At 46.9% G+C, this 26,166-nt stretch overlaps 1 protein-coding gene across 1 annotated transcript in view; it reads right to left on the bottom strand.

Moving 5' to 3' along the window:
* Positions 1 to 496: 496 nt before the first annotated feature.
* LOC125486407 (protein AMBP-like) overlaps positions 497 to 26,166 on the bottom strand; it is a 37,317-nt gene continuing 11,647 nt past the window's right edge. The window contains exons 4-8 of the mRNA XM_048613833.1: positions 18,730 to 18,843; positions 18,546 to 18,647; positions 17,615 to 17,658; positions 3,507 to 3,591; positions 497 to 728 (exon numbers count right to left, since the gene is read on the bottom strand). Of these exons, the coding sequence (XP_048469790.1) occupies positions 640 to 728; positions 3,507 to 3,591; positions 17,615 to 17,658; positions 18,546 to 18,647; positions 18,730 to 18,843 (434 nt within the window). The 3' untranslated portion in view covers positions 497 to 639. The remainder of the gene's footprint in view (positions 729 to 3,506; positions 3,592 to 17,614; positions 17,659 to 18,545; positions 18,648 to 18,729; positions 18,844 to 26,166) is intronic.

The raw sequence follows: 26,166 nt of genomic DNA on the forward strand, positions 1-26,166 counted from the left end.
TAATCCCATCAGAGCAGCCAAATTCCATCAATAAATTTGGAATTCCAAATAAGTCTCATGAAATTATCATTGATTTTTGGGAAAGTCCATCAGTTGAGTGATGTCCTCTCTGGAAGGAACCCTGCCCATCCTTTCCTGGTCTGGTTTAAATACAGAGCCACAGCAAGGTGGATGTCTCCAGAATGGCCAAGTGAGTCACTGGGGTTCTCCTGAACAGTCAATGTTGATGGACCACAGCAGTTCAGGGAGGTATCCCAACAACACCCTTTCCTCCAACAGCCACATCACATGAGAGAATTAATATGAAGAGAACGCAATTTTCTCTCAAAATCCCATGCTCATAGTGTCTGAAATCACTATCACCAGCAACACTGTGCCAAAACAAGCAGGAAATTGAATGGTAACTCTCAGACCATGTCTCTGTGACAGCACTTGGGAATTCCTTGTGTCCATCAGAACATTGCACATTGAACAATTCACACCCTGGAGACACGAGTATTTTCAATTACAGAATTTTATTGATCAATTAGATTGAAAGCATGGTCACAGTACTGAGCCTGAGTTTGTGTAAACTCCGCTCTTCTACCCTTTAGTATCAGGCCGTACAAAGTGTCTGATGGATCACTTGAAATCATCACTTTAATGACTATTTCCATCATTGTTCTCACTGTTTTCTTCTTTTATTTCCAGCAACACTTTGTCAGAAACAACCAGAAGTTCATCATCTCCTGTAAAAAAGAGGAGGGTCAGTGGCCTCACAGCCAGTTACAGGTTAGTGCCACACAGTGAGACAGCAAGTGAAGCACCGAGCAGTTTCCTTCACCTGAGCTTTCCCTCCCGCTCTCGGGGAGGCTCTGTCCTTTTCACAATATTTACCCCCCCATACCGAAAACGGTTAAGAACCTTCTGATTTCTGCCTGACTTTACCCCCTTAGACACTTCTGGCCTGACTGTTTCACTTTAGCCACCGGCAGAACTCTGGCTGGTGACTGCAAGTTCGACCGTGAAACGGAAATCATCAGGAAATAGAGTGACGCCCAGCTGAAATATACGAGGAATTGACTTGCTTGAGTAAACGAAAGGAACATAGGCAGTATTAAAGGGTTGACGGTGAATGTCCAAAATTGGTGGTGTAGTGGACAGCCAGGAAAGTTGCCTCAGAGTACAGCTGGACCTTGATCAAATGGGTCGATGGGCCAAGGAGTGGCAGATGGAGTTTAATTCAGATAAATTTGAGCTGCTGCATTTTGGTAAGGCAAATCAGGGCAGGACTAAAACACTTAATGGTAAGATCCTGAGGAGTGTTATTGAATAAAGAGATTTTGGGGAGCAAGTTCATAGTTCCTTGAAAGTGGAGTTGCAGGTAGACAGGATATGAAGAAGGCATTTGGTATGCTTGCCTTTATTGGTCAGTGCATTGAGTATCGAAGTTGGGAGGTCATATTGCAGCTGTACAGGTTATTGGTTAGGCCACTTTTGGAATACTGTGTTCAATTCTGGTCTCCCTGCTGTGGAAAGATGTTGAGAAATTTGAAAGGGTTCAGAAAAGATTTATAAGGATGTTGCCGGGTTTGGAGGGTTTCAGCTATAGGCAGAGGCTGAATAGGCTTGGGCTATTTTCCCTGGAGTGTCAGAGGCGGAGGGGTGATCTTATAGCAATTTATAAAATCATGAGGGGCTTTAATATGGTGAATAGTCAAGGTCTTTTCCCCACAGCAGGGGAGTCCAAAACTGGAGGGCATAGGTCTCAGGCAAGAAATTTAAAAGGGATCTAAGGGGCAACTTTTTCCTGCAGAGGGTGGTGTATGTATAGAATGAGCTGCCAGAGGGAAGTGGTGGAGGCTGGTACAATTACAACATTTAAAAGGCATCTGGATGGATGCATGAATAGGAAAGGTTTGGAGGGATATGGGCCAAATGCTGGCAAATGAGACTAAATTAATTTAGGGTATCGAGTCAGCTTGGATGAGTTGGACCGAATGGTTTGTTTCCATGCTGTACATCTTTGTGACTGTATGCCTCTATGTCAATATGTAAATAAACTCTTGCAATATTCAACCTGTTCTGCCCTGAACCAAGTCCTTGCGTATGTCGTACCTTATAGGACAGCATCAAAGTATTCCTCACACTCCTACTGGGTGTAAAACGTGTTTCTGCTTCCTTGACACCTACTGTACATGAAGGGTACACATGTACCAGCAGCACAGTCAAAAGACCAGTGGTTAGCACTGCTGCCTGACAGCATCAGGGACCGGGGTTCAATTCAACCCTTGGACGACTGTCTCTTTCAAGTTTGCATATTCTCCCTGTGTCTTTGAGTTTCCTGTGGGTATTCTGGTTTTCTCACATAGTCCAAAGATGTGCAGGTTAGCTGGATTGGTCAGTGCTAAATTGCCCATAGTGTCCAGGGATGTGCAGGCTAGGTGGGTTAGCCATGGGAAGTGCAGGTTTATAGGGAAAGGGTAGGGGGATGGGTCTGAATGGGATGCTCTTCAGAGGGTTGGTGTGGGATACACTCATCCAAGCAAGTGAGTACAGTGAAAAGTTTACAGTCACTGCTTTATAGCTCCATCTTAGGTGCAAAGTTACCTAGCTACAGATATTTAACACCAAATTCTAAGGAAACAAAAAAAAATTAGAAAAGTAAAGAAATAAATAGTCCACCATTAGAGATCATAGGAATAAATTAGAAAAATAACGAAGTAAAAATCTCAGAAAATCAGTCTTTCCAACCCAGTCCAGGCTGCACCTAATCTCAAAGAGGACAGTAAACAAGAAGCAAAAGTAAAATTCATGATCTATCAAACCAGGTTTGATTCTGGGATCCAACTTGTCCAGGATCACTTTTAGCTGGGATTAGAACAACAGTTGAAAAGAGTGTGCAGGATATGATGGCCCTGGGGTTCATGTGCATTATACTTTGAATGTGGCAGTTAATAGAGTGCATGAGACATTGGGCTTCATGGTAGAATTATCGTATACAAAAGGAGAGAATTGATTCAGAACCTGTACCAATTTCAGGTTAGGCTACAATGACGATACTGTGATAACAAGGTGTGGAGCTGGATGAACACAGCAGGCCAAGCAGCATCATAGGAGCAGGAAGGCTGACGTTTCAGGCTTAGACCCTTCATCAGAAATGGGGGAGGGGAAGGGGGTTCTGAAATAAATAGGGAGATCTCTCCCCCTCTCTCTAGAATCTTAGAAAATTGGCAAAGCAGGGCCCAGAATCAGGTTCCAGTTGACAGGATTCTTCAGAACAAAAGCAAACAACAATGAACACAGAAAACTTCCTAACCCAAACGCTAACGCTGACTGTAACCCAATGGAGGGCCACTCAGTTCCCTAACCCTTTCCACTCCAATAAACTGGGAATCAGGACCAATATTCACACAGTTACTCTCAGACTGCCTGATAATGGATTTTCCAACTGGGGCTGTTTCCTACTCTGTCCTCAGTAAGACAGCCAGTGTTAGATCCAACACCATGCCCCATGCTGTTCTCACCTGCAGTATCAATTGTGCTCATGAAGCCTCTAAGGACAGACCCTTCCTCATCTTGTTCTCCGAATGCGTGCCGTTTGCGATTCTTCTGCAGAGGGACAGATGGAGAAAACATTGAGGAATTACATAAGGACCAGAAAATTGAAGAACCTTTTATCATTTAGTACACAATGATAGGTGTAGGGACAGATTGAGGAAGCAGAGGGGCTGCAGAAGGACATAGACAGATGGGAGAGTGGGAAAAATGGCAGATGGAATACAATGTAGGAAAGTGTGAGGTTATGCATTTTTGTAGGAACAATAGAAGTATAGACTATTTTCTAAATGGGGAAAGGCTTCAAAAATCTGAAGTACAAAAGAATTTAGGAGTCCTCATTCAGGATTCTCTTAAGTTTAACATGGAGGTTCAGTTGGCAGTTGGGCAAATGCAATATTTGCATTCATTTCAAGTGGGTTAGAATACAAGAGCAGGGATGTACGCTGAGGCTTTGTAAGGTTCTGGTCAGATGACATTTAGTATATTGTAAGCAGTTTTGGGCACTATATCTACAGAAGAATTTGCTAACATTGGAGGGGGGCAGAGCAGGTTTACAAAAATGATCCCGAAGATGAAGGGACTGTCACGTTGCGTTCATTGGTCAGTGCATTCAGTACAGGAGTTCGGAGGCCATGTTGTAGCTGTACAGGACATTGGTGAGGCCACTTTTGCAATGCTGCATTCAGTTCTGGTCTCCCTGCTATAGGAAAGATGTTGTTAAACTTGAAAAGGTTCAGAAAAGATTTATAAAGATATTGCCAGGATTGAAGGGTTTGGGCTACAGGGAGAGGCTGAACAGGCTAGGCTTTATTCCCTGGAGGGTCAGCGGCTGAAGAGTGACCTTACAGAGGTTTATAAAATCATGAAAGGCATGGATAGGATGAATAGCCAATATCTTTTTCCGAGGTAAGGAGTCCAAAACTAGAATGTAGTGATTGTAACGAGGTCAGCCAGGTGGACTCTTGAATATGAGTTCTCTGACTGGGGCTGACAATCTGGTCCAATCAGGGAACCCTGTCTGACAGATAAGAACAGAAGTGTCAGACATTCTGTTCACTCTGACAGCTGGCTCTGAGGGAGCTGGATCAGTGTCAAGGAATCTCCACGTGTAAATAAAGGGTGAATTAGTGATGGGATACTGGTCTGTGTGAAGTTATTTCAGTGGTGATGAGAAAAATGCAGACTCTTCAAGAAATTCGCTCACAACAGTCATTTTTTGAGTTGGAGTAAGCATGTCCAGTATCATGGCATTACTTGGGAAGCTTGACTCGTTCAATCCTGCCATCAAAGACTGGGCCCAGTATGTGGAAAGAATGTGTTACTTTTTCTGGGAAATGACATTGGACAGATGAAAAGCAAAGAATTTTTCCAACAGCTTGTGGACACACACCTTTTTTATTAATTAGGCATCTAACTTTCCCTGAGGCACCAGCTACTAAAACCTTTCAAGAGTTGACAGACTTAGTTAAGGAGATAGTAGGAACTGCAGATGCTGGAGAATCTGAGATAACAAGGTGTAGAGCAGGATGAACACAACAGGCCAAGCAGCATCAGAGGAACAGGAAGGCTGACGTTTCGGGTCTAGACCCTTCTTCAGAAATGGGGGAGGGGAAGGAGGTTCTGAAATAAATAGGGAGAGAGGGGGAGGCGAATAGAAGATGGATAGAGGAGAAGATAGGTGGAGAGGAGACACAGGTCAAAGAGGCGGGGATGGAGCCAGTAAAGGTGAGTGTAGGTGGGGAGTTAGGGAGGTGATAGGTCAGTCCAGGGAGGACGGACAGGTCAAGGGGACGGGATAAGGTTGGTAGGTAGGAGATGGGGGTGGGGCTTGAGGTGGGAGGAGGGGATAGGTGGGAGGAAGGACAGGTTAGGGAGGCGGGGATGAGCTGGGCTGGTTTTGGGATGCAGTAGGGGGAGGGGAGATTTTGAAGTTTGTGAAGTCCACATTGATACCATTGGGCTGCAGGGTTCCCAAGCGGAATATGAGTTGCTGTTCCTGCAACCTTCAGGTGGCATCGTTGTGGCACTGCAGGAGGTCCAGGATGGACATGTCGTCTGAGGAATGGGAGGGGGAGTTGAAATGGTTCGCGACTGGGAGGTGCAGTTGTTAGTGCGAGCTGAGCGTAGGTGTTCTGCAATGCGGTCCCCAAGCCTCCGCTTGGTTTCCCCGATGTAGAGGAGGCCACAATGGGAACAGTGGATGCAGTATACCACATTAGCAGATATGCAGGTGAACATCTGCTTGATGTGGAAAGTCTTCTTGGGGCCTGGGATGGGGGTGAGGGGGGAGGTGTAGGGGCAGGTGTAGCATTTCCTGCGGTTGCAGGGAAAAGTGCCGGGTGTGGTGGGGCTGGAGGGGAGTGTGGAACGGACAAGGGAGTCACAGAGAGAGTGGTCCCTCCGGAAAGCAGATAAGGGTGGGGAGGGAAAAATGTCTTTGGTGGTGGGGTCGGATTGCAGATGGCGGAAGTGTCGGAGGATGATGCGTTGGATCCAGAGGTTGGTGGGGTGGTACCTGAGGATGAAGGGGATTCTGTTTTGGTTGTTATTGCGGGGAGGGGGTGTGAGGGATGAGTTGCGGGAAATGCGGGAGACACGGTCGAGGGCGTTCTCGACCACTGAGGGGGGGAAGTTGCGGTCCTTGAAAATGAGGACATCTGAGATGTACGGGAGTGGAATGCCTCATCCTGGGAGCAGATGCGGTGGAGGCGAAGGAATTGGGAATAGGGGATGGCACTTTTGCAGGAAGGTGGGTGGGAGGAGGTGTATTCTAGGTAGCTGTGGGAGTCAGTGGGCTTGAAATGGATATCGGTTTCTAGGTGGTTGCCAGAGGTGGAAACAGAGAGGTCCAGGAAGGAGAGAGAGGTATTAGAGATGGTCCAGGTGAACTTAAGGTTGGGATGGAAGGTGTTGGTGAAGTGGATGAACTGTTCGAGCTCCTCGTGGGAGCACGAGGTGGCGCCGATACAGTCATCAATGTAACGGAGGAAGAGGTGGGGTTTGGGCCAGTGTAGGTACGGAAGAGGGATTGTTCCACGTAACCTACAAAGAGGGAGGCATAGCTTGGGCCCATGCGGGTACCCATGGCCACCTCCTTTGTCTGTAGGAAGTGGGAGGAATTGAAAGAGAAATTGTTGAGGGTGAGGACGAGTTCAGCTAAGCGGATGAGGGTGTCAGTGGAGGGGGACTGGTCGGTCCTGGGTGTCAGGAAGAAGCAGAGGGCTTTTAGGCTATCTGTATGGGGAATGCAGGTGCATAGGGACTGGACGTCCATGGCAAAGATGAGGTGTTGGGGACCAGGGAATTGGAAGTTCTGGAGGAGGTGGAGGACGTGGGTGGTGTCATGGACGTAGGTAGGGAGTTCCTGGACCAAGGGGGAGAAAATGGAGTCCGGATAGGTGGAGATAAGTTCGGTGGGGCAGGAGCAGGTGGAGACAATTGGTCGACCAGGGCAGTCAGGTTTGTGGATTTTGGGAAGGAGATAGAAGCGGGCGGTGCGGGGTTGGGGAATGATGAGGTTGGAGGCTATAGGTGGGAGGTCACCTGAGGTGATGAGGTTTTGGATGGTTTGGGAGATGATGGTTTGGTGGTCGGGGGTGGGGTCATGATCAAGGGGACGGTAGGAGGAGGTGTCAGAGAGTTGGTGCCTGGTCTCAGCGATGTAGAGGTCAGTGCGCCATACTACACCTTTGTCCCCCTCCACCCACACATCAATGAATACCGGTCACGTTTGGACATTGAACAGTCTTTCCGCCGCCTCCGCGCTTACTTCTTCAACCGTGAGCCTATCCCCTCCTCTACTGACCCCTTCTCCCACCTCCAACACACTCCCTCCTCCTGGACACCACCCCAAGGCCTCCTACCCTCCCTTGACCTCTTCATCTCCAACTGCCGTCGAGACATCAATCGCCTCAACCTCTCCACCCCTCTCACCCACTCCAACCTCTCCCCCGCAGAATGTGCAGCCCTCCGCTCCCTCCGTTCCAATCCCAACCTCACCATTAAACCCGCAGACAAGGGAGGCGCAGTTGTAGTATGGCACACTGACCTCTACATCGCCGAGGCCAGGCGCCAACTCTCCGACACCTCCTTCTACCGTCCCCTTGATCATGACCCCACCCCCGACCACCAAACCATCATCTCCCAAACCATCCACAACCTCATCACCTCAGGTGACCTCCCACCCACAGCCTCCAACCTCATCGTTCCCCAACCCCGCACCGCCCGCTTCTATCTCCTTCCCAAAATCCACAAACCTGACTGCCCTGGTCGACCAATTGTCTCCACCTGCTCCTGCCCCACCGAACTTATCTCCACCTATCTGGACTCCATTTTCTCCCCCTTGGTCCAGGAACTCCCTACCTACGTCCATGACACCACCCATGTCCTCCACCTCCTCCAGAACTTCCAATTCCCTGGTCGCCAACATCTCATCTTTACCATGGACGTTCAGTCCCTATACACCTGCATTCCCCATACAGATGGCCTAAAGGCCCTCCACTTCTTCCTGTCCCGCAGGCCCGACTAGTACCCCTCCACTGACACTCTCATCCGCTTAGCCAAACTCGTCCTCACCCTCAACAACTTCTCTTTCAATTCCTCCCACTTCCTACAGACAAAGGGGGTGGCCATGGGTACCCGCATGGGCCCAAGCTATCCCTGCCTCTTTGTAGGTTACGTGGAACAATCCCTCTTCCGTACCTACACTGGCACTAAACCCCACCTCTTCCTCCGTTACATTGATGACTGTATCGGCGCCACCTCGTGCTCCCACGAGGAGCTCGAACAGTTCATCCACTTCACCAACACCTTCCACACCAACCTTAAGTTCACCTGGACCATCTCTAATACCTCTCTCTCCTTCCTGGACCTCTCTGTTTCCACCTCTGGCAACCACCTAGAAACCGATATCCATTTCAAGCCCACCGACTCCCACAGCTACCTAGAATACACCTCCTCCCACCCACCTTCCTGCAAAAATGCCATCCCCTATTCCCAATTCCTTCGCCTCCACCACATCTGCTCCCAGGATGAGGCATTCCACTCCCATACATCTCAGATGTCCTCATTTTTCAAGGACCGCAACTTCCCCCCCTCAGTGGTTGAGAACGCCCTCGACCGTGTCTCCCACATTTCCCGCAACTCATCCCTCATACCCCCTCCCCGCAATAACAACCAAAACAGAATCCCCTTCATCCTCAGGTACCACCCCACCAACCTCTGGATCCAACGCATCATCCTCCGACACTTCTGCCATCTGCAATCCGACCCCACCCTTATCTGCTTTCCGGAGGGACCACTCTCTCCATGACTCCCTTGTCCGTTCCACACTCCCCTCCAGCCCCACCACACCCGGCACTTTTCCCTGCAACCGCAGGAAGTGCTACACCTGCCCCTACACCTCCCGCCCCACCCCCATCCCAGGCCCCACGAAGACTTTCCACATCAACCAGATGTTCACCTGCACTTCTGCTAATGTGGTATACTGCATCCACTGTTCCCGTTGTGGCCTCCTCTACATCGAGGAAACCAAGCAGAGCCTTGGGGACCGCTTTGCAGAGCACCTACGCTGGGTTTGCACTAAACAACTGCACCTCCCAGTCGCGAACCATTTCAACTCCCCCTCCCATTCCTCAGACGACATGTCCATCCTGGACCTCCTGCAGTGCCACAATGATGCCACCCGAAGGTTGCAGGAACAGCAACTCATATTCCGCTTGGGAACCCTGCAGCCCAATGGTATCAATGTGGATTTCACAAGCTTCAAAATCTCCCCTCCCCCTACCGCATCCCAAAACCAGCCCAGCTCGTCCCCGCCTCCCTAACCTGTCCTTCCCCCTACCTATCCCCTCCTCCCACCTCAAGCCCTACCCACATCTCCTACCTACCAACCTTATCCCGCCCCCTTGACCTGTCCGTCCTCCCTGGATTGATCTATCACCTCCCTAACTCCCCACCTACACTCACATTTACTGGCTCCATCCCCGCCTCTTTGACCTGTCTGTCTCCTCTCCACCTATCTTCTCCTCTATCCATCTTCTATCCGCCTCCCCCTCTCTCCCTATTTATTTCAGAGCCACCTTTCCCTCCCCCATTTCTGAAGAAGGGTCTAGGCCTGAAACATCAGCCTTCCTGTTCCTCTGATGCTGCTTGGCCTGCTGTGTTCGTCCAGCTCTACACCTTGTTATCCCCGAATCATCAAACTAGTCCAGTTTGTGGAACAAGCAGCACTGGTCACTCCAATTGTGAAGCCTAACGGGTCATTTCACCTTTGTGGGGATTTTAAACAAATGGTAAACCACTTTTCGCAGATGAATAAATACCCAATCCCTTACATACAGGATTTATACACAAAGCTGGCGGGTGCTGTCCTTCAGAAAGCTGCACATGAGCCATGCGTACTTGCAATTGCAGTTAGTTGAGGATTCCCTCAGCAATATCGATAAGTGTTTGTACACAAGTCTGCCATTTCAGGAATCATCAGCCTGTGCAATTTTTCAGCAGACGATGGAGAATATTTTACAATGTGTACCCCAGGTTGCCATGTATCTAGATGTCATGCCAATAACTGGGAAGACCAATAAGGAGCATTTAGAGAATTTGGACATTGTCGTAAGTCATTTCTCTCAGTTGGGCCTCCACCTACGAAGTGAAAACTGTATGTTCCAGGAACCCTAAGTGACCTACTTGGGCTACAGAGTCAACAAAACTGGGTTACTCCCTTTGGAAGATAAAGTGAGGGTGATCAAAGATGTCCCAGCTCTCACATCTGTACTGAAGCTCTGGACTTTCATTAGGCTGGTGAATTATTAAGAAAATTTCATACATAACCTGGCCTCCATCCTGGCACCTTTGCATCAACTCTTAAAAAGAGGGTCAGCCTTGGAATTGGTCACAAAGCGAAACCATAGTTTTCACAGAGGTGAAGAAATAGTTTTCATCCTCTGAGTTGTTGGCACACCATGATTCCAAGCGAGATCCAGTATTGACATGCAATGCCTCCCCATATGGGGTAGTATTAGCTCCTAAGTGGCTCAATGGATAGGAATGCCCAATACCATATGCATCTAGGACTTCGTCTATTGCAGAGCATAAATAAGCCCAGATGCAGAAAGAAGGATTGGTGGGGGTGGATGGGGGTGGTTTTGGGTGGTAGGGAGTCTTCCGAAAACCAGAACTCCTGTTCTAACAACCAAGCCCCACCAGCTCCCCACACCAAGGCCCCCCTCTCACCTACACTGACCTTTCTCTCCAAGGATCCAGTCATGAGCCCTGGTGAGGGTCACATTGAAATACAGGCAGTGGCCAGCACTCCTGGTGGCACTGCTGGTACTGGGTAGCAGCCATCCTCTGATTGGCCAACTTGTTTCAGGGTGGGACTTGTGTCCCAATGGGGCCTTGTTGGTGTGGGAGGTTCATTGCTGTCCAGGTAAATACTTGTTTGGGCTTCAATATCATCAGACCACCTGTCATGCAACTACAGGGAAAGCTCCAACAGAGTTGCTAATGGGGATAACACTCCACACCACATTAAATCTGATCTGGGCAGGGGGCAGAGAGTGAAACAGCATCAGGATCGCCAATGCCAAACTCAAGATTCCGCTATGTGAGAGACTATACTTACGGGGATTACGTTTGGCATAGGAACCTCAGGAATGGTCCTGCATGGGTAACTGGCATAGTCAACGCTAGGTCAGCTCCAGTGAAGTATACAGTTTGGGTAAGTGGCCCAGTCCTGAACAAGCACATGGACCATATGAAAGCTGCAAACTCGCAAACAGTGCAAGAGTAAAATGTGCCTAGCTGTTCGACAGCTTTTCGGACTGTTCCGGAACCCATGGGTTTTCCTTCTCCATCAAGTGTTGAAGGTACCTTGGAATCTGAGATGGACATGGTGGATGTTGCCACCTGAAGAAGAGAATGAATTTCTTCTGAGACACTCGGGCGCAAGAGGTGAGCTACTGTTCATTACATGCCACCCGTATCAGAGGCAGAGTTGAAGGAACCTCACCCAGTGTTAAAATGCCGCAGGTGGAACTACAAAAAAGAAGAACCAGCCTGTGTCCTCGGACTCAGAGGGGGAGGAATGTACTGATTGCAACGAGGTCGGCCAGGTGGACCTCATAGTATAAGAGTTCCCTAATTGGGGCTGTTAATCTGGTCCAATTAGGGAGCCCTGGCTGGCAGATAAATACAAGAGGGTCAGTGGTTCTGCTCACTTTGACAGCTGGCTCTGAGGGAGCTGGATTAGTGTCAAGGACTCTCCACGTGGAAGTAAAGGGTAACTTGGTGACAGGATACTGGCCTCGTGTGGAGTTATTTCATGGAGGTCATAGGTTTAAGGTGAGAGGGAAAAGATTTAAAATGCATCTGAGGGACAATATTTTCATGCAGAGGGTGGCATATGTATGGAACGAGCTGCGAGTGGAAGTGGTGGAGGCTGGTGCAATTACAATATTTAGAAGGCATCTGGATGGGTATATGAATAGGAAGGATTTAGAGCAATATGGGCCAAATGCTGGCAAATGGGACTTGATCTACTTAGGATATCTGGTCGGTGTGGGTGAGTTGAACCAAGGGGTCTGTTTCTGTGCTGTATGACCTCCAGGCAAATGTGAAGTGATGCATTTTGGAGGGTCAAGTACAGGTGGAAATCATTCAGTGAATGGCAAAACTGTTAGGAGTGTTGATTTGCAGAGAGATTTGGGTGTGCAAGTTCATAGATCACTGAAGGTGACACGGCAGGTAGATAGGTAACAAAAAAAGGCAAATGGCATGCTTATCTTCATTGGAAGAGGCATTGAGTATAAGGATAGGCAGGTTATGCTGCAGCCTTACAGAACTTTAGTGAGGTCACACATAGAATATTGTGTACAGTTCTGGTGACCACACTACCAGAAGGATGGTTTGGAGAAGATACAGAAAAGATGTAGTAGAATGTTGCCTTTTATGGGGGATTTTGCTATGAAGAAAGGTTGGATAGTCTGGGTTTGTTTTCACTGGAATGTAGAAGGTTGAGGGGTCACCTGATGGACGTTTTAAGGTTGGTTTTCTTCCCAGAGTGGAGGTGTCAATTACCGGGGACACAAGTTCAAGGTGTAAAAGGGGACGTTTAAAAGAAATGTGCGAGGTAAGTTTTTCACACAAAGGGTGGCGAATTCCTGGAACGTGCTACCAGAGGAGGTGGTGGAAGCAAACACAGTAGCAGCGTTCAAGAAGCACCTGGATGAATACACGAATAGGAAGGGCATAGAGGGATATGGATCCTGAAAGTGAAGACAGTCTTATTAAGGAAGGTCAAAATTTGTCGGCGCAGGCTTGGAAGGCCGAAGTGTCTATTCCTGTGTTGTATTGTTCTTTGTTCTTTCTATGACTCTACATGAGGTTGAAGACTCTGAGTCTGTACTCAATGGAGTTTAGAAGATGAGGGGGATCTAATTAAAACTTAGAGTTTCAGTTCCAATTTCCTTTTGAAAATTCTGATTGAATCTGTCGCTACCACATTCACAGGCAGCACATTCCAGATGCCAACAACCCACTGCCTTTAAAAGCATGGGCTCCAGTAATGCCTGTCTCTTCATGGAGTATGTGGAACATTCCTTATTTCAGTCCTTTTCTGGCCTCCACAACTTTCTCTGATATATCGATGATATCATCCATGCTGCTTCCCTCTCTTCTCCGGAATTGGAAAAGTTCATCAATTTCGCTTCCAATTTCTACTCTGCCCTCATTTTCACCTGGTCTATCTCTGACTCCCCCCTTTCTCTTCCTCAACATCTCTGTTTCCATTTCTGGGGATAGACTGGCCACTAATATTCACTATAAATGCACCGACTCCCACAACTACTTGGACTATACATCCTCGCACCCTGCTTCCTGTAAAGATTCCATCCCATTCTTTAAGTTCCTGCGTCTCTGTCGCATATGTTCAAATGAGGTCAACTTCGACAAGGGAGCCTCTGAAATATCTACCTTCTTCCTCAAACGAGAATTCCCCAGCACCGTTGTCGACAGGGCCCTCAGCTGGGTCCAACCCATCTCTCGCACTTCTGCCCTCAACCCCTCTCTTCCCTCCCGCAACAGCAATAGGGTTCCCCTTGTCCTTACCTGCTATCCCACCAGCATCCACATCCAGAAGATCATCAGACACCATTTCCGCCACCTCCAACGAGATGCCACCACCAGACACAGATTCCACCTCCCCCGCCCCTTGTCCATCTTCCTCAGAGACCGTTCCCTCTGGGACACCCTGATCCACTCTTCCTTCACTCTCAACACACCCCCCACAGCCTCACGGCACGTTCCCCTGTAACCGGCAAAGGTGTAACACCTGCCCATTTACCTCCTCCCTCCACAGTATCCAAGGGCCCAAACATACCTTCCAGGTAAAGTGACACTTCACCTGCACTTCCTAGAATTTAGTCTACTGCATTCGCTGCTCACAATGTGGTCTCCTCTACATTGGGGAAGTGAAGTATAGACTGGGTGACCGCTTTGCAGAACATCTACGTTCTGCTCACAAAAAAGACCCTGAGCTTCCAGTTGCCTGCCACTTTAACACACCACCCCGTTCCCTAGCCAACATCTCTATCTCAGGCTTGCTTCAGTGTTCCAGGGAAGGTCATCGCAAGCTCAAAGAAAAGCACCTCATTTTCTGCTTGGGAACCCTGCAGTCCTCCAGGCTCAATATCAAGCTCAATAATTTTAGGGCCTGAACTCTCCCATGTCCTAGGCGGCTACCCCACACACCAGGCCTTGTTATCGTATAGCCTGCCATTACACAGTACCTCCGAGGAGCAGGAAAGCTGACGTTTCAGGTCTGGACCCTTTCTGAAGAAGGGTCCAGACCCGAAATGCCAGCGTTCCTGCTCCTCTGATGCTGCCTGGCCTGCTGTGTTCATCCAGCTCTACACCTTGTTATCTCAGACTCCAGCATCGGCAGTTCTTACTATCTTATTACACAGTACCTGTTGTTAGTTACTAACAGTCCCCATAACAGCTATTCACCCTCCTAGCCAGATCGTTATTAATTCCTTTGTCTATTCAACTGCTCTTCTGTCTTTTTGGACTCTATCTTTTATCCTATAATTTACTCCCTACTCTATCCCCCTCCCTAACTTCTGCATGTAAGCTGCATCTTCCTAGCTACCGTCAGTTCTGAGGAAGGGTCACCAGATCCAAAATGTTAACTCTGAATTTTTTCTTTACAGATGCTGCCAGACCTGCTGAGCTTTTCCAGCAAATTTTGTTTTTGTTAAAAATGTTACTTTGTGTTTTCTTGGCTTCTTTTGCTAATTCATCATCTGAAATCAGTGCCATCTGCTACTCGAGCCTTCCGCCATTGGAAACAGTTTCACTCGATCCATTCAGTCCAGATCCCTCCCGATTTTGAGCAGCTCCATCAAATCTCCTCTCAAAGGATAACAGCCTCAGACTCCCCAGTCTGTCCTCGTAACTGCAGTCCCTCATCCTGGAACCACTCAAGTACAGTTTACCTGCAGCCTCTCTAAAGGCTTTGGATCCTTCCTAAAGTGTGCGGTCTGGAATTGGACACAATGTGTAGAACTTCATGAACGTGAAGAGGACACTGCACATGGCTGGAAAATTCCCGGCAACACAGTCAGCCTTTCCATTGGAAGTCTGATGCTATTGAAGCCCAAACAAGCTTTTAAACAGCAGTGGACCTTCCACACCAACATGGCCCCAGTTGGACAGAAATCCCATTCTGAAACAAGCTGGCCAATCAGAGGATGGCAGCTGCCCAGTACCAGCAGTGCCAGTGGGAGTGCTGGCCACTGGCTGTATTTCAATGACACCCTCTCCAGGGCTCGTGACAGCATCACTGGAGAGAGAGAGAGGTCTGTGTGGGTGAGAGGGGGCCTTGGTGTAGGGATCTGGTGAGACTTGGCTGCTAGAACAGGAGCCCTGGTTTTCAGAAACCTCCCTACACCCTATTACCACCGCCCCCCCCAACCCCATTTCCCAATGCTGGTTCGCACAGTGAGTAACTGGGTGCCTGAGCACAAAGGAATGCCCCTGTAGGCCACTAGCAATCCCATTAGCTCATCCCATTAGGTAATTGAGGACTGGGGTAAACTGTCCAAGGTCCAGTGAAATCCCTGAGCACCAGGAGATCCAGCAGGGTTCAAGGATTTTTGGATTCAGTGGTTCTTTAATGAACCCTCAGGAACATTCTGTCTCTGGTGTGAGGCGTTCTCATGTCAGGCCACTACTGGCTCTGACTCAATGCAGGACACTTCTCTGTCATTGAGGGTCAGACCCAGAACCTCTCATCTAATTCTCCCTCACCCCCAGCCCCCTCTGCACCATTAGACCACTCCAACAGACTCTGTGAAATTCCACTCTGGTTGCAGATGAAGTAGGTTTTCTGAAGGGTTCATGACCATTTCATTATTTGTGTGCCTTATTCCTGTTTCTCAGGTCTAGGACCTTATCATCCCCTGTCTGTCCAGCTCCCACCTACACCACAAGCTCCCTCGGCTTATGTATCTCATTCAGAATTTTTTTTTACTTTTTATTTTTATTATTTCTCCTTGTTCTTGTTGCTGCCCCATGCATTAGCTTGTATATTCTGTAAGAAGACTGTCACTACTCTCCTCATAGTTCACAAAATTTCCAAGTTTTATATTCTCTGTAAGTTCTGAAATTTTGTTAAGCCTAACTGGTGGCGTGGTGGATCAATAGTTAGCACTGCTGCCTCACAGCGCCAGAGACCCAAGTTCAATTCCAGCCTTAGGTGAACTATCTGTGTAGAGTTTGCACAGTCTCCCCACACCTGCATGGGTTGGATCCAGGTGCTCTGCTTTTCTCCCACTATCCAAAGATGTGCAGGTTAGGTGGTTTGGCCATGTTAAACTGCCCATAGCATCCAGAGATGTGCAAGCTAGGTGGATTGGGCATGAGAAATGCAGGTTTATGGGGGTGGGTCTGGGTGGGATGCTGCTCAGAGGGTTGGTGTTGGCTCAATGGGCCGAATGGCCTGTTTCTATACTGTAGGGATTTTATGATTCTAAATCACTAATAATGATTCTGAGAAGCAATATCTCTCATATGAACCCCTCAGAAATGTCACTAGAACCCATCCTCTGGTCTGAAAATAGCTAGATACCACTCCTGTGCTTCAAACAGTGCTATACCCTTGCAGCCAATGCCCCTTTGTTGAGAAGACTGTTCTGTGGCCCTTTATCAAGCACTTTTTGGAAACTTTTGACTGCATTACCCTCCTCAATCCTCCTGTTAGCTTCAGCAAAAACCACAATTGAGTTCACAGGATTTATCAGATCAATGCTGGTTTTCTTTGAGATGACTCCATACTTTTGCACATGCCTGACTTATGAGAGTGAGTGGGGTTGATTTGTGGGACTGACTAAATAGCTCCACCCATAATGATGAAGTAATGGGGCACATGACTGAGAGCTGGCTGAGAAAGCCCATGGTTCAGCACTGTCAGATGAAGCATGTGGAGTGCAGGCCATTCAGTAATAAACCAGCTATTGTTTAAACATTCTGAAACCAGGCTAACCAACATACAACAACAGCTGATTCAGAAATAGTAGGAACTGCTGACGCTGGAGAATCTGAGATGACAAGGTGTAGAGCAGGAAAGCTGAAGTTTCGGGTCTGGATGAAGAAGGGTCCAGACTCGAAACGTCAGCTTTTCTGCTCCTCTGATGCTCCTTGGCCTGTTGTGTTCATCCAGCTCTACACCTTATTATCTCATACAATAACAGCTGTCGGGTTTACCACAGATTATCATTCCCAACACCGAGGTTAAACTGATAGTCATCATGTGATGCTTTGTTAAATTCCTTTTGGACCACATCAAGCTGTTTTCCATCTCCCCAGTAACAGACACAGGACCTCCCTGGTCAGCAGAGTTCCCATCACTAATCCCTTATGTATGTCACTTTATGAATGACCTACAACCAGTCGCTGAGCCACCCTGTTCAGTAGATCTCCCAAACACCGATCACTGCAACACTCAATTCAAACACTATCTGTGCTCATGGCCGAATAGTCGGCTACTCAGGAAGTGACTGACTGATTGCCTCACCTTGACTGGTGACTCTGGGATGGGGTCCCATGGAAGACATGCTCCTGTTAGAAACAGACACACAGTTAGGATCTTGTCTATAAACACTAATCAACATCAACATTTCATGATGGTCATTCAAAACCAGAGGGAGTCAGGAGGGATCCATAATCATTAATTATCTTTGTCATCCAAACCACAGTATGACAATCAGATCTCAGTGAGTCCCTATCAGGTACAAAACAGGGGAACTGGTGTTCACTTTGTTTTACTTCTCTCTGACTCTTTTCTCTATTTTGTCACTCTTGATCTTTCCCTCCTTTTCCCTCTTCTTTTCTCTCTCTTTCTGTTTTAGAATGAAAGTGATTCTGAATGTAAGAGGAATAGCAGCACATTGAGCTGGTAATGGCGAGACAAGTGTCTAGTGTTGTTCAGCCTGAGTTTGTTATTGTATTATTTGTTATTGGAATGTCACTGGGTAAACCAGACTTTAATGCCCAACTCTCATTGCTCCTTGTGAAGGTGGTTTTGAGCTGTCTTTTCTAACCATTCCTGTTGTAACATATAATACCAGCCACCCACAATGCTGTTAGGAAGTTATGGGATATTGGCTCAGCAACACTGAAGAAATAGCTATATATTTCCAGGTCAGGATGTGAGTGGCTTTGGAGGGGAAATTGCAGCGGCTAGTGTTCCCATGTAGCTACTGCCCATGTCCCACTGGATCGAAGTGGTCATGGGTTTGGAAGGTGCTTCCTAAGGAGTCTCGGTAAGTTACTGCAGTGCATCTTGGAAACAGTACACAATGCTGCGATTGAACATCGCTGGTGGAGGTATTGATTGTTTATGTTGCTGGAATCTAAACCAGATTTTTGTTTTTCTAATGGAGTAGCACACAACTGGGAATGAATGACAGGTTGCAATGGGGCTCAGGGGCTCATGATGTGCTTACCTTTTTCAGGCAGAAATAAGACCCTCTCCTCTGGGATTCCATGTCTCAATGCAAAGTCTTTGAACTCGTCATTGATCTCCTTCCTCAGTTTCCGTGTCCTTCCTAGGAGGTGGACATTGAGTTAAAGATCCAGAAATCACCCTTAGAAAGTGGTGAGTGGACGAGCTGATGTAGAATCTCTTACCGTATAGGGCCACTGACTCTGAGCGGGTCACTGCTTCCATTGTGTTCAACAGGAAAAATGCATATTCCTGGTAGTTTGTTTTGATGACTCGAATATCTGCTGTGCTTTCATAGGCTGTTAAAAAAAAACTAGCTGCTTAATCACTTTCTTTATTGGGTGCAACCCCTCCTCCTTAGAAACTATTACCCACCTCCACCCCTTCTTTCCTCTCCAAGGTCATTGCCCCCTCCATTGCCTCAATTTCAACACTACCTTAGTTTTTCCCATGTAAAATGACCATAACCAGCTTGACATCAGCACCATATCACTCCCTTCCTCCCAGTATCTCTACATTGTCACAATATTGTTCCAAATTCCACCACTGGACAAGCAGAAATGTCCTCCAATTAAATACTGGGAACTTGTCATGATCGATGGAGGCACCTATGACATTGGCAGAGCTAGGAAAGAAGTTCTGCATAGCCTGAATGAGGAATTAATATTATTGCATTCAATTCTGGTCACCACATTACAGGAAGGATGTGGAGATTTGGAGACAGTGCAGAAGACATTTACCAGGATACTGCCTGGATTAGAGGGTATGAGCTATAAGGAGAGACTAGAAAAACTCAGATTGTTTTCTCTAGAGTGGCGGAGGCTAGGGACATACTTGAAAGAAGTCTATAAAATTATGAGAAGCATAGATAGGGTTGACGGTCAGAATCTTTTTGCCAGACTTAAAATGTCTAATACTAGGTAGCATGCATTTAAGGTGAGGGGGGTGGAGTTTAAAGGAGATGTGAGGAGCATGTTTTTTACACAGAGAGTGGTAGGAGTCTGGAACGCACTACCAAGGGTAGTCATGGAGACAGATATGATAGGGGCATTTAAGGGACTTTTAGATAAGCACATGAATATGCAAGGGATGGAGGGATAAGGACCCATGGCAGGCAGAAGGGATAATTTGGCGTCATGTTCAGCACAACATTGTGGGTTGTGCTGTTCTAAGGCCTGAATTCTAACTAGGCACCAAATTGAAAGGTAGAACCTCAAAGATAATTATTTCACGATTATTACTTGAGCCACATGCCAATTGGCAGTGGGTAAACCAGGTTAGACACATACTCCTCACATCTCCTTTAAACTTCCCCCCCTCACCTTAAATGCATGCTACCTAGTATTAGACATTTCAACTCCGGCAAAAAGATTCTGACCGTCAACCCTATCTATGCATCTCATAATTTTATAAACTTCTTTCAAATATCTCCCCAGCCTCCGCACTCTAGAGAAAACAACCCAAGTTTTTCTAGTCTCTCCTTACAGCTCATACCCTCTAATCCAAGCAGCATCCTAGTAAATGTCTTCTGCACTGTCTCCAAGTCTCCACATCCTTCCTGTAATGTGGTGACCAGAATTGAATGCAGTAGTATTAATTCTTCATACAGGCTATGCAGAGACCCATTGTTTCAGCCTGCTTGTGCCCCACAGAACTCATCTCTTCCTACCTTGGCTCAGTCTTCTCCCCCCCGGTCCAATCCCTACCCACATACATCCATGATTCATCTCTTCGCCTTATGCCGGTTTCAAAACTTCCAGTTTACCGGCTCCAGCCACCTCCTCTTTACCATGGATGTTCAATGCCTTTACACGTCCATTCCCCACCAGGAGGGTCTTAGGGCTCTCCGCTTCTTCCTGGAGCAAAGACCTGAACCATCCCCACCCACCACCACCCTCCTCTGCTGGGCCGAGCTTGTCCTCACCCTCAACAGTTTCTCTTTCAACTCCTCTCATTTTCTTCAGGTAAGAGGGGTTACCATGGGTACCCACATGGGCCCTAGTTATGCCTATCTCTTCGTGGGGTACGTGGAACGTTCCTTGTTCCAGTCCTATTCCAGCCCCCACCCATAACTATTTCTCCGATACATCAATGATATCATCGGTGTTGCTTCCCTCTCTCGTCTGGAATTGGAAAACTTCATCAATTTCGCCTCCAATTTCCACCCTGCCCTGACTTTCACCTGGTCTATCTCTGACTCCTCCCTTCCCTTCCTCGACATTTCTGTTTCTATTTCTGGGGATAGACTGGCCACTAATATCCATTATAAACCCACTGACTCCCACAGCTACCTGGATTATACATCCTCACTCACCACTTCCTGTAAAGACTCCATCCCATTCTTTCAGTTCCTCCGTATGTTCAGATGAGGCCAACTTTGACAAGGGAGCCTCCGAAATGTCCACCTTCTTCCTCAACCGAGGATTCCCCAGCTCCATTGTCGACAGGGCCCTCAACCAGGTCCAACTCATCTCCTGCACTTCTGCCCTCACCCCTTCTCTTCCCTCCCGCAACAGCAATAGGGTTCCCCTTATCTTCACCTACCATCCCACCAGCATCCACATCCAGAAGATCATCAGACGCCATTTCTGCCACCTCCAGCAAGATGTCACCACCAGACACATATTCCCCTCCCCTCCCTTGTCCGCCTTCCGCAGGAACTGTTCCCTCTGGGACACCCTGCTCCACACTTCCTTCACCCCCAACACCTCCCCACAGCCCTACGGCCCTTCCCCTGTAACCGGCGAAGGTGCAACACCTGCCCATTTACCTCCTCCCTCCCCAGTATCCAAGGGCCCAAACATACCTTCCAGATGAAGCGTAGACTTGGCGACCGCTTCGCAGAACATCTACGTTCTGCTCACAAAAAAGAACCTGAACTACCTGTCGCCTGCCACATCAATGCACCACCCTGCTCCCTGGCCAACATCTCTGTCTCTGGCTTGCTGCAGTGTTCCAGTGAAGCTCAATGCAAGCTGGAGGAACAACACCTCATTTTCCGCTTGGGGACCCTACAGCCCTCCGGACTCAATATTGAGTTCAATAATTTTAGGGCCTAAACTCTTCCATGTCCCAGCTCCTTACCCCACACACCAGGCCTTGTTACCACATAGCCTGCTATTACACACCCCCTGTTGTTAGTCACTAACAGTCCCCATTAACAATTATTCACCCTCCCAACCTGATCGTTAGCAACTCCTTTGTCTGTCCAACTGTCTTCCTCTCTCTTTGGACTCTATCCTATCGTTTACTCCCTACCCAACCCACCTCCCTATTTTCTGCATATAAACTGACATTTTCCCAGCCACCATCAGTTCTGAGGAAGGGTCACCGGACCTGAAATGTCAACTCTGTTTTCTCCTTCACAGATGCTGCCAGACCTGCTGAGCTTTTCCAGCAACTTTGTTTTTGTTCCTGATTTACGGCATCCACAGTTCTTTCGGTTTTTATTTAGAGAGTTGAATGCCTGGCTGAAAGATTGGTGTGGGTAAAGTGTATTCTGGTTTCTCGGACACTGGCACAAATACTGGAGAAAGTGGCATCTATACCAATGGGATTGTCTACTCCTGAACTGTACTAGGATTCATGTTCTCGTGCACTACATAACTAGGAAAGTAGAGCAGGTTTTAAACTAAATAGTGGCCGGTTAAGGCCCAAATTGAGGAACATGTAATGAATCAAAATGTGGGGAAATGCAATAGAGGAAGAAATTAATGTGAGGAGTGCTAAACAGACAATGACAGGAAGGCATAGAAAATGCAGATCTAAGAGCACATCTCTAGTTTAGATGAAAGGTTATAAAAGTAACAAAACTCAAGGTACTGTATTTAAATGCACATAACATGAAACAAAACAGCTGAACTGTTAGTACAAATTGAGATGAATAAGTACGATCTCATGGCCTTTACTGTGATGTGGCTGCGGAATGACTGAGATTGGGACTGAATATTGAAGGGTTTATGACATTTAGAAGGGCAGGAAGCTAGGAAAGGGTGGAAGAGTGACTTTGTTAATTAAAGATGATTTTGTCACAATAGAGAGGGATGACCTAAATTCAGGAAACCAGGAAATAGAAGCAGTCTGGGTAGAGATGAGGAATGATAATGGCAAGTGGTCACTTATTGCAATTGGCCTGCCAGTAGTAACCACAGGGTACCAAGGAAGGAATCATGGGAGCTTGTTATAGGGGTCCAGTGATTATCATGGGGAATTTTACGTACATGTAGAGTGGAAAAACAAGATGTGAAAAAGTACTCTGGAGGAGGAATTCATTGAATGTTTTTGGGACAGTTTCTTAGACCTGTGTGTTATGGCATTAACCAGAGAGCAGGCTACACTAAATCTGGTTTTGACCAACAAGATAGGATTAATTATTCACATTATAGTGAAAGAGCCCCTGGGTAGCAGTGATCATACTATGTTTGAACTTTGTATACAATAAAAGGGGAGAAGTGTGAGTCAAGACTACTGTGTTGAATTTAAACAAGGGCAGTGAGGGCATGAAAGCAGAACTAGCAAACATGAACAATTTAGGTTAAGAGATAGAGATGCAGTGGTGATCATTTAAGGGGATATTCCAGAAAGTGTAGAATAGATACATTCCAACATACAAGAAAAATTCCAAAGGACAGGCCTGCCATCCATAGTTAACTAAAAAAAGTCAAAGATAGTATCAAACTCAACGAAATGACTTAATTCTGTAAAGATCAGGCAGGTCAGAAGGTTGGACAGAATTTCAAAAACAGCAAAGAATTGCAAAAAGATTAATGAGAGGAAAAATTAGCATACAAGAGAAAGTTAATAAAATATAATAACAGGGGACCTGAACAGGGCTTAAGAAGCCTACGAAGGAATACAAATATTAATTAATAAAATAAAAATTAATTAATAAAATATCTGGCGAATGGAGTAGAATGTGGGAAAGCATGAAATAATCCATTTTGGTAGCAGAAAAAAAATAAAGCATATTATCTAAATGGTGAGAGGTTGCAGAGCTCTGAGGTGTAGAAGGATCTGGGTGTTCTAGTGTATGATTCACAGAAGGTTAGTATGCTGGTACAACACCAGTAGAATGTTAGGTTTTATTGTGAGACGAATTAAATACAGGACTAAGGAGGTTATACTTCAGTTATACAGGGTATTGGTAAGATAGAGTCAGATACATAAGGGACATCTAGAGTACTGTGTACAGTATTGGTCACCATATTCACCATATTTTAATGCAACGGGAGCAATTCAGAGAAGGCTTACTGGACTAAAACCTAGAATGAGCAGATTGCTTTATGAGGAAAGATTAGGCAAGTTAGGCCTGTATCCTCAGAAGTTTAGAAGAGTAAGAGGTTACTTAATTGAGACATATAGGATCCTGAGAGTACTTGACTGTGTGGAATTCAAAAGACCAGTCCCACACTGTCCTGGGTCGGAGCATCCACCACAACATCCACCCAGTCTGGGAAATGTTCCATTATTCGCAAAGGGCTGGCCTATCAAGTGCCTTTCTTTCCCCTGATCAGGAAAAGGCTTTAGGCAGAGTGGATCACGAGTATCTGGTAGGGACTTTGTGAGCTTTCGAGTTTGGGATGCACTTACACAGAGAGTGGTGGGTGCGTGGAATGCACTGCCAGCAGTGGTAGTAGAGTCAGATACATTAGGGACATTTAAGTGACTCTTGGATAGGCACATGGATGATAATAAAATGAAGGGTATGCAGGTTAGTTTGATCTTAGAGTAGGATAATAGGTTGGCACATTATCGTGAGCCGAAGAGCCTGTACTGTGCTGTACTGTTCTATGTTCTATGTTCTGTTCTATGTTCTATGTTCACTTTATTGCCTGGATCAGACTTCTGTACGTGAAGCATCTAGTGAAGGTTAATGGGTCCCTGACAGCGCCCCTGCACTTTTTTTTATTCATTCATGGGATGTGGTTGTTGCTGGCTGAGCAGCTATTGCCCATCCCTAGTTGCCCTTGAGAAGGTGGCGGTGAGTTACTTTCTTGAACCGCTGCAGTCCACCTGCTGTGGATTGATCCAAAATGTCATTAGGGAGGGAATTCCAGGATCTTGACCCAGTAACAGTGAAGGAATAGTGATATATTTCAAAGTCAGGATAATGAATGGCTTGGAGGGGAACTTGAAAGTGGTGGTGTTCCCATGTATCTGCTGTGCTTATTCTTCTGGATGGAAGTGGTTGTTTGTTTGGAAGGTGCTGTCTGAGGGTCTTTGAATTTCTGCAGTGCATCGTGTAGATAGTACTGAACATCAGTGACGGAAGAATGGTTCCTTGCGGATGTAGTGCCAATCAAGTGTGCTGCTTTGTACTAGATGGTTTCAAGCTTCTTGACTATTTTGGAGCTACCCTCGTTCAGGTAAATGGGGAGTATTCCATCACACTCCTGACTTGTGCCTGGTAGATGATTGACAGGCTTTGGGGAGTCAGGAGGTGAGTTAGTCACTACAGTATTTCTGGCCTCTGACTTGCTGTTCTGGCCACTGTGTTTATGTGGCAAGTCCAGTTGAGTTTCTGGTCAATGATAACCCCAGGATGTTGATAGTGGGGGCTTCAGTGATGGTGACTTCATTGAATGTCAAGGGCCAGTGGTTAACTTGTCTGTTATTAGTGATAGTCATAGCCTGGCATTTGTGTGGCACAAATATTACTTACCACTTGTCAGCCCAAGCTGGATATTATCCAGATCTTGTTGCATTTGAACATGGACTGCTTCAGAATCTGAGGAGTCAGGAATGGTGCTAAACATTGCGCAATCATTTGTGAACATTCCCACTTATGATAGAGGGAAGGTCATTGATGAAGCAGCTGAAGATGGTTGGGCCTAGGACACTACCGAGATGTCTTGAAGCTGAAATGACTGAAACAACCACAACTATCTTCCTATGTGCTAGGTATGACTCCAACCACCAGAGAGATTTCCCCCTGATAGTCGTTGATTCCAGTTTTGCTAGGGTTCTGTGATGCCACAGTCAGTCGAATGCAGCCTTGATGTCAAGGACTGTCACTCTCACCTCACCTCTGGAATTCAACTCTTTTTCCAATGTTAGCACCAAGGCTGCAATGAGGTCAGGAGCTGAGTGGCCCTGGTAGATCCCAAAGTGGGCGTCACTGAGCAAGTAATCACTGAGCAGGTGCTGCTTGATAACACTGTTGATGACACCTTCCATCACTTTACTGATGATTGAGAATAGACTGATGGGGCGGTAATTGACTGGGTTAGATTTTTATACATAGGACATACCTGGGCAATTTTCCACATTATTGGGTAGATGCCAATGTTATAAGTGTATTGAAAGAGTTTAACAAGGGAAGCAGCAAGGCCTGGAACACAGGTTTTCAGTACTATTGCCGGAATGTTATCAGGACCCATTGCCTTTGCAATATCCAGTGTCTCCAACTATTTCTTGACATCATGTGGAGTGAATCAATTTGGCTGAAGACTGGTATCTGTAATGCTGGGGACCATTGGAAGCGGCAGGGATGGTTCATTCACTCTGGCTGAAGATTGCTGTGAAAGTTTCAGCCTTATCTTTTGCACTTATGTGCTAGGCTCTTCGATGTGCTAGGGTGGCACGGTGGTTCAGTGGTTAGCACTGCTGCCTCACAGTGCTGG

This window comes from Rhincodon typus, chromosome 28 (assembly GCF_021869965.1).
Source record: "Rhincodon typus isolate 14 chromosome 28, sRhiTyp1.1, whole genome shotgun sequence".
NCBI classification, from domain to species: Eukaryota; Metazoa; Chordata; class Chondrichthyes; order Orectolobiformes; family Rhincodontidae; genus Rhincodon; species Rhincodon typus.